At 40.2% G+C, this 15,494-nt stretch overlaps 1 protein-coding gene across 1 annotated transcript in view; it reads left to right on the top strand.

Moving 5' to 3' along the window:
* The window catches only part of GLT1D1 (glycosyltransferase 1 domain containing 1), an 89,345-nt gene that overhangs the window by 20,537 nt on the left and 53,314 nt on the right, over positions 1–15,494 (top strand). Inside the window, exons 3-4 of the mRNA XM_058531237.1 lie at positions 1,155–1,260; positions 5,046–5,097. Of these exons, the coding sequence (XP_058387220.1) occupies positions 1,155–1,260; positions 5,046–5,097 (158 nt within the window). The remainder of the gene's footprint in view (positions 1–1,154; positions 1,261–5,045; positions 5,098–15,494) is intronic.

Raw genomic sequence — 15,494 nt, 5'->3', positions numbered from 1 at the left:
ATCTCTCAGGGATCTATTTCTGTCTCTTTGGCAATTTCACTGAAAGAGACTTTTCCTGCTGTTTTCCTTAGCCTCCTACAGGAGCAGTTTTTATTAGGAGGAAATTTCCTTTGTGGCGTGGGGATGGTGTATGAGTGTCCTCTTGCTGCTGTAACAACTTACCACAAACCTAGTGGCTTAAAACACCCCACATTTATTATCCTGTAATTCTGGAAGTCAGAAAGCTGTCACTGGGCTAAAATCAGAATGTTGGTAGGGCTGTGTCTCTGTTGGGGGTTCTTGGGGTGAACCCGTTTCCTTACATGACAAAACAGTTGCATGACGAAAACAATTCTAAGGCCAATAAAAGGAAAGATCAGTATCTTTTCCCTTAAATATTGAATCTCAGTGGAGATGGCTTGTTTGAGAAATCCCAGGATGAGCTCAAGTTACATCTGGTCCATTTGGTGGTTTGCTGGCAATTGTCTCTTTTGAAATTTTTAGTTGACCTTGGAAGTCCTTTTGGGGAGTCGCTTTTGATGAGCACATCGTTTCCCTTGATCCGTGCACAGTCGATGCCTCCCACGTCTCTCAGAATTAGTGTGCTCTGTGGCGAATCCTTTCACACTCTGCACACGCAGCATCTTGAATATTTTTGGTTCCACTCTAGTTGTGCCCTCCATGACTTAGCATTCCTGTTGTAGTGCATGTTCCTTGAAGATAGAGCCATGGTGTCTGAGTCTCCTGCATCTGCCTCCTAGTTCCTCACTAGCGTGGAGCCTGTTACTATGATCAACAACAGGACCAAATTTGAAGTGCTCTTTTTATGTCATAAACCCCAATAGTTCCAGATTAGCCCATTTCCTAGGAATGATAAGCTTGGCCTTGATAGAGGGTGGCTAACAATATTTTTCATTTGTTAAAATTTAAAACAAATTGATTTAAAATAGTCCTGACAATGGTGGTTGGTGTCTCACCTGATTAACCCCCATGTCATGTTTATAATCATGATACCTATTCTACTGTTCAGGAGAGTTGGATAAAATTAAACTAACAACAAAACACAGTCCCTGTGTTCTGGGAACTTCGGTTTTTAATAACATCGCTTTGGGATGGGTAGGCGAGGGGTGTTTGCAAAGCTAAACTCTGCTTCGTTAACTTTTCTAATTTTGCAGGTCATGGAATTCCTTTTGGAATCATCTTTGGTGGAACTGATTTAAATGAAGATGTCAACCAGGGAGAAAAAAACAAAGTGATGGGAAAAGTCCTTGAAGAAGCCAGGTAATACTTGAGAGGATTTCACAGGAGTTAAACATTTAATTTAACCTTTTTGGGTGGAATTCATTGAAACAAAGTTGTAGGCAAGTTATTGCATTTCAGTAATGCTTCGACTACGGTTAATATTGGATGGACATTCTTAGAATGTTCTGCGTGGCAGAAGAGATAGAATTGTGGCTGTCTAAGAGATAATAATACAGATAAACTCGAGCTTTATTAACACCCAGATTAGGATCGACTTTGCATCAGGTTTGCTCAAGTAGAATGTTTTTGACATGGCTCATATCTATGCAGATTCCCGAGCTATATATAAACCATTGTGAGAAGGGCGACAAACTGGATTTCTCAGTGGGGTCACTATGGGCGTTTGGGGCAGGACAGTTATTCATTGTGGTGGGGGTGCTGTCCTGCACATCCCTGACCCCGGACACTATGTATCAACAGCCCCTGCCAGGTGCTGGAACAATCTAACAAACCTGCACACATTTCTAGCCTCTGGGGTGGGAATGGTTGTTGCCCCCAGATGAGAATCAGTTCCAGAACTGTACTTCCCAAACTTTTTCATGTTAAGGCATACTTAGAAAATGATGATATTTGTACAGCATTCTGGAGTGAACTGGAAGGCTTGATGGGAAAAAGAAAGTCACCCCATTTTCTCTGTATAACAAATACAATGATGATAATTAACATAGTAATGATAAAAGTATACAAATCCTCTATGTTCACATAAAAATTATGAAAAAAAAGAGCTAATGAAATCAAAAGAAAAAATAAATATACATGCATACCCAAAGCTAAGAACTCTTCTGTTGATCAGTATGCAGTGATTGGCAGGCCTTCTGGGTGATTCCACAGAAAGGCTGAGATGGGTGTATGGAGTCTTTCCTTCCAGTCGCCCACTGCTGATGATGATGTGGAGAGAGTTTCACCTCCAATAGAATCACCCTGAACTCAGAGTTTACCCAGAGCCCAGCAAGTACTGTTGACACATCTTTTCACCTTGTGTAAATCTTTGAATCATTATAAAAAACAAACAAAAATAAGTGGTCAATTTTAAGTGGACACAGTGCTTTATTAATTCTTTTTTTAAAAAAAAAACACTTTATTGAGGTGTGATTGACATACAAAAAGCTGTACATATTTAATGTATACAACTTGATGAGTTTGGAGATAAGTATATGCCCATGAAACCGTCACCACCTTCTTTGCCATAAACGTACCCATCACCTCCAAAAGTTTCCTCCTACCCTCTTTATTGTTATTATTTAATTTCAATTTTTATGATAAGAACATTTAACATAATATCTAACTTCTTAGCAAATTGTTAAGTTTACATTACAGTATTGTGAACTAAGGCTCTATGCTGCACAGGAGATCTCTAGGACTTACTCGTCCTATATAACTGAAACTTTGTGCCCTTTGACTAATACCTCCCTGTTTCCCCCTCCCCTGAGCCCCTGGTGACCACCATTCTGCTCTCTGCTTCTATGAGCGTGACTGTTTTAGATCCTCATATCAGTGGAATCACATAGTGTTTATCTTTCTATGTTTGGCTTACTTCAGTAAGCATAATGACCCCTTGGTTCATCCATATTGTCGCAAACGGCAGGATTTCCACCCTTTTTAAGGCTGAATAGTATTCCACTATGTACATACTACATTTTCTTTATCCATTTGTCTGTCCGTGAACATTTAGATTGTTTCCATGTCCCCAATAATTGGCCAACTGTCAATTTTCTGTGGCTCGTCTATAATACTTTCATGGCTGAGAAGCTATGGTCAGGGAATCCAGAAGTCTTCAAGTCTCTGTGACTAGACCATTCCTGGTCCATACCGAGGACAGTACTCCAGGTTCTATTGTGCAGCCTAAGACCCCTTCTCTTACTTTTTTTTTTTTTTTTTTTGATAAGGTAGGTGTCAGTCTTGCCCTTAAAACTAGGGTTATAGTGGGATGTCATTGTATTTAAAGACCCTACTTCTTCCTGAGGACTTCCTGGACCTAAATGTGGCAATACAACCTTTTAAAATGAGAGAGTACACTGTTGTGTGTTACAATAAACAGAGGAAGATTGGCAACAGATGTTAGCTCAGGGCCAATCTTCCTCACCAAAAAAAAAAAAAAAAAACAAAAAAAACAATTTGGGCTTACCTTGACAGGTGATCCATCATTATAGGTTTTCTTGAAGTTGTTCTCATATTCCAAAAATTTATCACCTTTAGATTCACGTAGTTTGTGCTGCAGTGTCTTACGGAAGGAAAAGAAGTCTGCTTGGTAGAAGCAGTGTTGAGTGAATTCATCTTATAGTATTATCATTAGCATTCTTCACTACATTGTTATCAAAACATACATTGATTTTTATTTTGGGGGGATATTGATTGAGGTTAGTGGGCAGGAAAGTTGCGTGAATCATAGATTTCTTGTCCAACACAATATGGCACACTTTTCTATAAAACAAAGTATTGAACTTGTCTAGCTTTATAATGAGTGTTTCAGTTTTAATCAAATATCTTTAAATGGGTATGTTTTCCCCATAGGGTATATTTTTGAACTTTTTTAGTATTTAAAACTTTTTTCTTATATGGTATAGTATTTGAACTTATTTTAGCATCATCTTTTTGGCTTATAAGTATTATAAAAAGTATTTGGTAATTATGAATAAGCAAAATTAAATAAGGAATATTTAAAATTTGTGGAAATTATTTTGTGAAGGATTATGCAAGTGCACATTAGAAAAATTTAATATCGGCTAAGCAAATGAACAAAAGAGAGTTTGTATGAAATGAATGGCCTCACAAATACTTTCACAATTAGGAAATATATAGCACATAATAGGTTAAACCATGTGAAATTGCTGTTTTGTAGGTCAAAATGATTGAATACAGGTAATTACGTATATTTTTTGAGCTATGGTGTTACTAAAGATTGTTTTTTTAAATTTTTATTTATTTATTTATTTTTTCCCCCAAAGCCCCAGTAGATAGTTATATGTCATAGTTGCACATCCTTCTAGTTGCTGTATGTGGGACGTGGCCTCAGCATGGCCGGAGAAGCGGTGCGTCGGTGTGCGCCCGGGATCCGAACCCGGGCCGCTAGCAGCGGAGCATGCGCACTTAACCGCTAAGCCACGGGGCCGGCCCACTAAAGATGTTTTTGACAAACAGACTCATATGTCAAAGTGAGGTTATTAATTTGGGTGCCCAGATCGTCCCAGCTACGGCCATTGGAGATGCTTTGGGTTGACGTGTCCTTTCAACATGGCCTAGCCATTTTTTGAGCGTTCTCTCACTTTCTGGCGCCATAAGATGTTCCTGGTTCATCCCACGCGTCCCTGGCCCTACTTCTGGAAACAGCCATTTCTAGTAAATGTAGACCTCAGTGTTCATTATCCGCAGACTTTCTGTAAGTCTTGAATACCTTAGCGTAGTCTTCCTTTGGTGAAGCCAGTGGACTGGATTGCCTGCCTTTGGATATTCAGGGTGGATTAACTGAGGTCCCTGCTTCTCTCCTGCATCTGGCTTTCTGCCCTTCTCTCTGCTTCTCCGACCTCGCATGGGAGGAACAGGAAAACAGGAAGTTTGAGCCCCATTTGTTTATTTCTCACATGCACAACTTTGATGTGAGTGGAGATTAAACCTAATGGCCAATGACCACAAGTAATAAAGATTGATGGCACTTTAAATTTAGCTTCTTACCTTGTCTTTCACAATTTGTTCCAAAGAGCTGTTTCATAGTTATGTTAATTGAATTCTGCCCTAATTGTTTTCATTATTTTTGCTCATTTTACTAGATTTGCTGTTGCTTTCACAAAGTCAATGGAGGAAATGGCACAAAGGCAGTGGGTATGTGTTTATTTCGTGTTATTATTTTGGTTGTGCTGGGGAAGTCGCAGAATTGGAGAGCTGAAAGGCCGTTTTATTAGAACTGACAGTGTTCCCATCGACGCTGCCTATTGTAGCCACTGTAGTGTATTATGGTTCCCATGTATTGATGTTTTTTATTTGTACGTATACTTTAAAACTTCACTGATTTTTTTTTGATATTGTTATTGAATAGCACAAATAGCCCAATAGCCAAATGTTTTAATGTTTCGTCTGTTTCCTTTTTATGTGTTCAGATTGGGTGATTTACAGGCTGCACTGTAAATGTTGCAGCAACCTCATGTACACTGAGCATAACAATCTCTTAGGTGGCAGGCGTAGTTTCCTAGGTTGGACTATTTATTTGAAGAGCTTTAAAGAGTAGAGGACTTTGTAGCTCTACAGATTAATTCACTTATTGACTTTTTTATTCATTATGACTTAAGGGGCAGGTGAAATGAGCTGGGGGGAGTCTGGGTTCTGAGTGGGGGGTTATATGAAGGCATGGTGGAGTTGGTGCCTACAAAACTAAAGAAAAAGCCAACCCCAAGGTCACGTTCCTCTGGTGTACCGTAAGCCCAAGGCTGCTCTCTCTGGTGGTGAGCCTGTCACCAGCATCGCTGGTCTCCATGCTTTGCCGGCTCATCCGTTGTGCACAGCACTTCCGCCCTATCATTTGTAGGCATTATTCCTGTTGGTGATATTTTACAGGCTATGCACGTCTTTTATAGAATTTCAATTTGTAAAATTTAGCGTCTGGAAGCTGCTGCATTGGGACATGGGCACAACGCAGCCATCTGTGGGACTGGTGGTCCCTTGCCAAAGCTCAGAATACCACGTGTGTGTGAACATGAAGATTCACTCCTTCTAGAGTGCGCCTTCTTAAAACAGTCATCCAAACCAGTGGTTCTCAAAGTGGGGTCCCTGGAACCCCCAGGGAGGGGCTCCCTGGGGCTCTTTCAGGGCCTCCACAAAGTCCAACCTGTTTTCAGAATAATGCTAAGACGTTTTTTGCCTTTTTCACCATTTGAAAAGCAATGGTGAGTGAAACGGCCGACACCTTAATGCTAATGGAGGCAGTGGCACCAATCTGCACTAGTGGTCGCTGGTTATTCACTGCCACCCATTTGTAGTTAAAAAAAAATCGCTTAAGAATCTTTTTGATGAAGCAATAAAAATTGTTAATTTTATTAAATATTAACCTTAGGTTACATGTGTTTTGAATGTTCTGTGTGACGAAACAGGAAGCATGCATTAGCTCTTCTGCTGCATTCTGAACGAATTATAATGGTGATTTTCAGAAAAGGCCTTTGTGTGGTTGTTTGAGTTGCAACCTGAACTAGCCACTTTTAACGTGATTTTTATCTGAAAGAATGGCAGACACACTATGGTCATTCAGACTTGGGCATTTGACAGTCATTTTCTTAAAAATGAATGAATCGAACAAGTCACTTCAAGAAAAACAGCTGGCAGTATTTATTGCCAATGATAACATTTGAATTGTTGAGCACAAATTAGAATTTTGAAAAGCCACCATGAGGTCGACAGCTTCCCTGTAAATCAGGACCTTCCTGATGAGATCAGTGATCACATTAACAAACTTGATTCTTTTTTTTTGGATGTTGTATAATGAAATGTTTCAACAGTTGGAAGATCTAGATCACTCAGTGAACCAATATTTTTCAAATGACTAATATGTGACATTAGAGGATCATGCATAGGGAAAAGATCCATTCAACGTGCCACATAGACCAATGGGCTTTATTGTAACAAAGTGTGGTGCAATATCAGGTTCCATATTGCAGCTAACCTTTAAGAAATTATCATTTGTTGAGTTTTGGTGTAGTATCCAAGAATAATGCCTATAAAGACCTGAAAAGGTTATTAGAATACTACTCCCCTTTCCAACTCCCTATCAGCAAGAGGCAGGATTTTCTTTATATATCTCCGCCAAAACAGCATATTGAAATGGATTGAATGGAGCGGCAAGTATGAGAGTCCAGCTGTCTTCTGTTCAGACAGACGTGAAAGCGAGCTTTCACCTGTTGAAGCCTGTTCTTTCTCGATGAACTTATTGCGCTTTCCCCAACCTTCTCCATCTTAAACGTCACCTTTGTCCGTAAATCCCATGACTCTCCAACATTGGTATAGATGTGTTCACTTACTGTATCAGTTATTTGTTGCCACATAATGAATCACACCAAATGTAGTGCCTTAAAACACACATTTATTATTTATCCTTTGTGTTGTCTGGGCATTTCTGGCCTGGTCAGCTCAGCTAGGCTGGGTGGTCCAAGATGGCCTTGCTAGTGCCTGGAGCCTCAGCTGGGATGGCTGGGACAGCTGAGGCCTCTCTCCATGTGGTCCGTCCTCCTTTCTGAGGCTCAGTGGCAGGAGAGAGCAGGTGCCAGTGCACCATCACTCTTCAAGCTTCTGCTGTGTGATGTTTGCTAGTGTCCTGTTTGCCAAAGCAAGTCAGGGAGTGGAGATAGAGTCTCTACCTCATTATGGGAGGCTCTTTAAGATGGCCTTGCAAGGGCGCGGATGTAGGGAGAGGAGGCATTTATGTCTATTTTAATAACTTGCCACACTTAGTGCTTATCCCTGATGATTATAACACCTCCATCCTTAACTTTTCTCCCCACGTAGTTATGAGCTCCTTGAGAACAGGGACCAGGTGTGGTTCTCTAGTGGATCCCCAGAGGGTAACATACTCCTTTGTGTTCAGTAATGCTAGTTGAATTGAATTGGGCGGGAATGAATCCTTCTTTAGAACTTTCTATTACAGAAATTTCCAAGCATCTACACAAGGAGCTAGCATAGTAGTGTGAACCCCTATGTACCCACCACCTGGCTTACACTTCTTCAATTCTTATTTAATCTGCTCTCATTCTCCCCCACTCCTATATACACACACATGCTTTTTGTTTTTCTGGAATATTTAAAAAAATCACAACCATCATGCCATTTTACCCACAAATATAGGCTATTTTACCTGTAAATCCACCTTGATAAAGACTTTTTTTTTAATATAAGCACCATGTTGTGGATCATTTTTGTGTGGGAAGGCCACAGCATATAAGGAAGAAATAAAGAAGGACTCAAGAATATTAACATGATTTAAAATTTTTTTCAATAAATTTTGGGAGAACTTGAGTAAAGGCGTTTGGGTGGGGAAATGGAGAGGACAGAATCTTTGAGTTCCAAACTCAATGACTTAGATGTAAATATTGGACTCAGGGTAGATATTGAGAATGTAGCTCATGGTGTGGGGTTGTCCTCAGAAGAGGGCACAGTTGCAGATATAGATCCAGGCATCATTGGCGTCATGGTGATCGTTGAAGCCTGAAAATGATTGTTCTTAGATGAGTTTAAGTTTTAGACATAATTGAGAAAACTGTACCAAATGCACAGATGAATTACATTTTGGGCAGGCTTTGCAGCAGTAGTAATAATATCTTAGCAGTGTGCTGAAGGAAGGAGCATCTTACATCTCGGAATTCAGTTGGCCATTTGCCGTCACTCCGGTGCTCAGCCACGCCAGATCTCCTCCCATCCTGGGTTAGCAGTCTTTGTTTTCAGAAAGGCACTCCAAATATAATAACAAGGCATTTGACACAACAACTGAGAAGGCAGCAAAAATTGTTTGGTCTCAGATGATGATGTAAGAGGCACTTTAATAAAAGCTAATAAAAGAAGGGTTGAATTTGTTTAGAGACTTTCAAGTGGTGGAGGTTAGTTATTAAATTCCAATGTGAACCTGTTTCTTTTTTTTTTTAATTTTATTTATTTATTTATTTTTCCCCCAAAGCCCCAGTAGAAAGTTGTATGTCACAGCTGCACATCTTTCTAGTTGCTGTATGTGGGACGCGGCCTCAGCATGGCCAGAGAAGCGGTGCGTTGGTGCACGCCTGGGATCTGCACCAGGGCCGCCAGCAGCGGAGCGTGTGCACTTAACAGCTAAGCCATGGGGCCGGCCCTGAACCTGTTTCTTAATACAGCTTTTTGTACATTTTTTGGTGGATGATTTTTCAATAAAATTCAGCTCAATACCTTTATTTGATTCGTTTTTACAAATGAAAACAATGTATAAGTAATATAAAGGTTCATTATTCAGCCATATTTATATAATCATTTTAGATGGATTTTTGTGGAGAGATTGTTTGTTTATGTATTCGGAACAGTGATACAGTTTTAGAGTAACTAAGTCTTGCTCTTCATTATCGAGTTGCCGGCCTTGGTCTTTATTCTTGTATTCTTTATTTTAGGAGCAGGCTTGACTCAGGTTGTAGTCTAGTTAATTCTACCTAATTATTATCAAATCAGAATCAAACTTCAGTAATCCCAGATTAGGAAGATTTATGGGGGGCCGGCCCCGTGGCGTAGCAGTTAAGCGCGCGCGCTCCGCTGCTGGCGACCCGGGTTCGGATCCCAGGCGCACACCGACGCGCCGCTTGTCAGGCCATGCTGTGATGGCGTCCCATACAAAGTGGAGGAAAGTAGGCACAGATGTTAGCCCAGAGCCAATCTTCCTCAGCAAGAAGAGGAGGATTGGCATGGATGTTAGCTCAGGGCTGATCTTTCTCACAAAAAAAAAGAGAGAGAGAGAAAAACTTATGGCATTTGCTCCTTATTGCTTTTGTGATTTCAAAAGAGGGAATATTTATTATGTCGAGTTTTTATAGGTAAATGTAGTTTTGAGCAAAAAATCTGGTCTGAAGCTTGTGTTTTCTCAAACTTCATTTAAATGAGAACACCCGTGAACACAGGCACATTCTCAATACCAGTGCTGTTCATAGAAATTTAATGCAACCTGCAAAGGTGAGCCATATATATAATTTCAAATTTTCTGATAGCCACATTTTAAACAGTAAGTGGAAACAAGTAAAATTAGTTTGAATAAAATATTTTATTTGACCCACTGCTTGGAGTTAGCAAAAGTGCGAACTTGGAGGGTACTGTCCCCAAGACTGCCCTCACTTCTGACACCAACTGCAAGTTCAAGGGTTCCCAAAACTAGCCTCAAGTTTGATGATTTGCTTGAAGGACCCACAGAACTCCCTGAGAGTAATTATACTCATGGTTATGGTTTATTGCTGGGAAAGGATACAGACCAAGATCAGCCCAAGGAAGAGATTTCTAGGGCTGAGCTTCCATTGCCTTCTCTCCCATGGAGCCAAGACGTTTTACGCTCTGGTTGTTGATCTGTGACAATGTGCATGGAGTGCTGCCAACCAGGGAAGCCCACCTGAGTTTGGTGTCCAAAGTTTTTATTGGGGCTTCTTTATGTGGGCTTGATTGATTGGTTGATTCATTGACCATGAGGTTGAACTCAATCTCCAAGTCAACTGATAGCACTGGACCCAAAGTTTCCACCTTAAATCACCTGGTTGGTCTTTCTGGCATGGCCGGCCCCCACCTAAGACTATTGGTTGTGGCTGGCCCTGCCCTAAACAAATACACACCTCTCAGGTATCACATAGATTATTTCCTAGAAGCCGTAGATAAAGGCCAGACCCCTCCTTGGCCAAGGCGGACTTCTTAACTGCACACCCACTATATTCCCAAAATCTTATTATTTTAACATGTAATCAATATAAAAATTACTAAAATCAGTATTTCATATTTTTTCTACTAAGTCTTCAAAATCCAGTGTACATTTTACACTTAGGGCACATCTCGGTTCAGACCAGCTCCGTTTCCAGTGCTCAGTAGCCTCCTGTGGCTGGTGGCTGCTGCATTGGACCACACACACATCCAAGTGGGGAATGAGCTATTTCAAGACTGCTAAAATGTACTCTCTTACAGTATCTGGCATTGGGAGACATGTTAACAGAATGAGCCAAGGAGCGTTTATTGTGTATACCATGGGTTAACTGTAGCCTTCTGAGAAAGCTCAGGCGCTCCTTTAGAGACATTATTTTAGAGGCTGCGTTTATGATCACCCATTTATCTCTGGCTGACTCTACACAAATTAGTTTGATTGGATTTCAATAAAGATGGTTTCATTTTATCTCTTTTAATTTGAAATGCCCTTGTTTGGGCTCAAGTCGGTATTTTTTTAGTGTTGTTTATATGAGCCTTAATTTGGCATTGTACCCTCTTTGTAAAGTGCACCGTCCCAGTGGGCTCGTCACCAGGTCTGCGTGTTCCATTGTTAATATTTATTGTGCAAGTTCACCATTGGTCGTGTTTTGGGATAACATTACTCTGTTGGTTTGTGATATTATAACCTTGATTTGGCATTTTTAGGAATTTGATTCACTCACTATACATGTCTAACTGTGATATATGCATTGTGGAAATGTGAAAGTCATCTACACAGAATTTTGATTTCTTACTACAGTATGTAATAGACATTCAGAATGCAAATCTGGGCACTTCTAGTCCAAGTTTAGAATGCTTTCTCTAAATTCACCAGAAAATATAAATATTTCACCAAAAATGTTAAAAGAAAATTAGGTCTGTGTCTTAATTGAAGGCTTTTCTCTCTGCAGAAGCAATGACTATGGTTTAAAATGTCTCCATTGGGTTCAAAACCCCACAGGCCTATGAACAATTTTACTGCACTGTTCAGATGCTTTTTCTAACACGTACTCTGAAAAGAGGATTTTATCAAAATTCAAATATTTATTTCTGAGCTATTTTTAAAAAATCTTGAGTTTGAGTCAATATTGCTTGACATGGTTATCAGATTCAAGAAAGCAGGATGGGGGCCGTCCCGGTGGCGCAGCAGTTAAGTTCACATGTTCTGCCCCGGCAGCCCAGGGTTCGCTGGTTTGGATCCTGGGCGCGGACCTACTCACTGCTCATCAAGCCATGCTGAGGTGGCATCCCACGTGGAAGAACTATACGGACCTACAACTAAGTTATACAACTATGTACTGGGGGCTTTGGGGAGAAAAAAAAAAGAAAGCAGGATGATAACCCACATGGTGCATCGGTGCCCTCCACTGAGGTTAGCCTGAGCTAAGCTTCTAGTGGTGTTACTTTTTGGTGATTTTTTAAAATTTGGGAACTTTGAGTCACTGCCTTCTGGGGCCTAATTTATCTATCTTGCCTTGGCACTTGTTAAAAGAAAAATAACTTTCTTGAAGGTGTTGTGTTAGGCAATACGTAAAGTATAATTTTACTTTTGGTGTGTACAGATCCCCATCAAAATTCTGTTGGAAATTACAGTACAGAAAGCGAGACAGATTTCATTGGCTGTCACACGCACAGTTCGTGGCACAGGTGAGCTCCAGAAGCCAGTCTAGGTGTTGGTGCCGGCCTGACCTGATCGAGCTGCCTGTCCACTAATTGCTGATGTAGATAGTAAACGCATGTTGTCTTTTGACCCACTCGTTCCTTCTCCTTCTTCCTGCATGGCCTGTTGCTTTGTTTCTGATATCTCCGAACATCATGTTGGCAGCAGCAGGAGCGCCACAGACCACATCTTTTATTATAGTTCCCACTATAACGGAGACTTAAAAACACTCATCTCGTCGGTTTCGTCTTCAGACTCCCTTGTTTGTATGCTGGGCCTCCGGGCAGATGCCCTGAAAGAGAAACTCCGGGCATTGATCGTATCCTAGGAAGCTAATCATTTTTAATAACTTCTATTAAGATTGGCTCTCCTCAGAGATTTCTTGATGGAACTACAAATGTTCTTTGCATTTTTTCCTCCCCATATGAGATCCATGGGAATTAAAAAGTTTTAAAGCAACTCAAAAGAATGGAAAACTCATCAATTCCAGAGCACAGATCCTGAGTTTACCTCTTAAATGACCTGGGGCTCACACGTTTGGAATGATCACGACTGTTGCTTCTAATTTCTTCCTCAAATCGTAAGGCAGAGAATGGCAGGGGAAGCTTTTGAATAAAATCAACAATAATTCCGAGTTATTTGCTCCATAGATTTTTTTTTTTTTTTTTGTGAGGAAGATCAACCCTGAGCTAACATCCCTGCTAATCCTCCTCTTTCTGCTGAGGAAGACCGGCTCTAAGCTAACATCTATTGCCAATCCTCCTCCTTTTTTTTTCCCCAAAGCCCCAGTAGATAGTTGTATGTCGTAGTTGCACATCCTTCTAGTTGCTGTATGTGGGACGCGGCCTCAGCATGGCCGGAGAAGCGGCACGTCGGTGCGCACCCGGGATCCGAACCGGGCCGCCAGTGGCGGAGCGCGCGCACTTAACCGCTAAGCCACGGGGCCGGCCCTGCTCCATAGATTTAACTGTTAAAAATCTTCCCGGGAATTTTCCCGTTGGCATTCCTGTTTCTTGGGTTCCGGGCTAGATTTGACGTTACAGACTCATCGCTTGATTTTGCCCAGGATTGTGGATGGTTTCAGTGTCATCTTTATGGCCTGTTCCACGGTGGATCCCATAGAACTGGATCCCAATTCAAATTTTCTCCTCATTTCATTCAGGGATATTTTCTCTTTTTGAAAAATCTTGGTCGGTTTACTTGCAGGAGTTCAGTGACAAGGCTCTGCCCTCTTCTGCTTTTTGGAACATTATTTTTTTTCCTTGCTTAAAAACAGATTTTTAAGGGAAAAGAGTAGAGGGAGAAAAGACACCAGTTTTCCCCTGAAAAGCACCCAGCGTCTGTATGTTTTGTGATGTAGGTATATTTTGCGAACCTTACACTCATGGACCATGATTTCTTTTAAGCAATTTGTAACTATTTTAAAAATACTTTTAACGAAGCCCTCAGAAGCTGTATTGTAATTTCAAAATAAAAATTAGTGTTTTTGCCACCTGGAGAGCATGAAATTGTGCATATACTTCAAAAATGATATGTATTGGAGTTTCCACTTGCAGAAAGTTTAATTTCAGAAGGTTATATGACTCAAAGAACGGGAAATCTTTTTGTTGTTGCCGTCTGTTATTCCATTATAAAAAGGCATACATTAGCATTTGGGTCTGTTACAAGGTAACATATATGTATAGGTATCTGTCCAAGAGGACATTGGCTTTTTTACCTAGTAATGGGCCAGATTAAGTAATGGTTTCTCAGAAACGTTAGAAGTGGAGACTCTTCCCTCACCACCGTGCCTACACACACACACACACACACACACACACAAGTCTTCTTTTTCATTTTATGCATCGATGAGGTAATCTTGCAAGGCAAGTGATATACAAGGAATTTGACTCATGTTATTTCAAGGCAAGTGAAACAACAATAAATATTGAGCAAAGAAAGCTAATTTGTATTTAGAACATTTTAATATAGAAAATGTTTTTCAAAATCAATATAAGCCAATTGACTTTTGCCAGATTTCTTTTATTATAATGATTAAAAATTACCCAGGACCAGATTTCTTTTAAGCTGTAACTCTATTTTCTTGATTTGCTCGGATAAGATCTTAAGATATCATTTATGACGTTTTTTAAAAGTCTATGTAGGAGTTGATACTTAGTTATTTTTTCAAGGTTTCAATAGATTTTGGGGAAATAGTGCTCAGAGATATGTAAAGACCAGCAGATAAATCCAGAAGTTTCCACACAGAGTCAATTCATTCTGTGTATAGAGTTGAGATACTCATTTAATTAATTAATGTTTGTTTGTATCAAAGGGAATTTTCTTGAAAGGAGCATTTTGGGTTTATGTATTTCCGATTGCAGAGCATATTTCTAATGAAAATAGTGGCAAGACTAAAAAACTCTATTTTGCCTGACCTTCATGAATCAAATTTATGTAGAATTATATTGAATCTGTTATTGTCAAACATTTGTATTAACTTTAAAGTTACAATGCCATGCTGATCTACTTTTGACAGTTCTTTAACATCCTTCTTAAAGACATTTTCGGGGACAATGTTTCAGACTTAGGGCTGGTTAAGGAAGAAGTGCTCTTAGCTTCCGCTGCATTCCAATAGAATGTTCTTCAGCTTTCCAGTGAAATTATCAGTAAACAAAAGGAATATTTTAGGGCTCCAAACTTCAATTTCTAATTTCAGATGGTTGCTATTAGCCATTTTTTTCATTAAATTTAGCATCTTTTTTAGCTAGTAGAGAAGAGATGTTTGAAACTCTTCTTTTTTTTAAGGCTTACTATTTTAAGGGCATTTTAAAAGGGGCTGCATCCTGCTGTATGTGAATTGGGGAGGATAGTCAAGAGTTTTAAAGTCGCAGGTACTTCTAATGGTTAAATACAAAGTATAATGCGATGAACAAGCAGAACCAAACCAAGAGTCATGTCTATGTACCAGCTTCCATGCATAGCTGTCCTAAGAGGGCTGGATGCTGCTCCTCCCAGAACCTTCCATCAGTCAGGCAGAGCGCAGGGCCACCTCCCTCTCCTCCCCGTTGATTGTCTCTCCCTTGGCAGGATTACATCCCCTTTAGTTTGTTTCCCAAAATATAAAACTGACCTGAGGATGAAGATCAGAGTG

This window comes from Diceros bicornis, chromosome 35, assembly GCF_020826845.1.
Source record: "Diceros bicornis minor isolate mBicDic1 chromosome 35, mDicBic1.mat.cur, whole genome shotgun sequence".
Classification (NCBI taxonomy): domain Eukaryota; kingdom Metazoa; phylum Chordata; class Mammalia; order Perissodactyla; family Rhinocerotidae; genus Diceros; species Diceros bicornis.
Note: the sequence above shows the minus strand (reverse complement) of the source record. Positions and strands in the feature narration are given on the sequence as shown.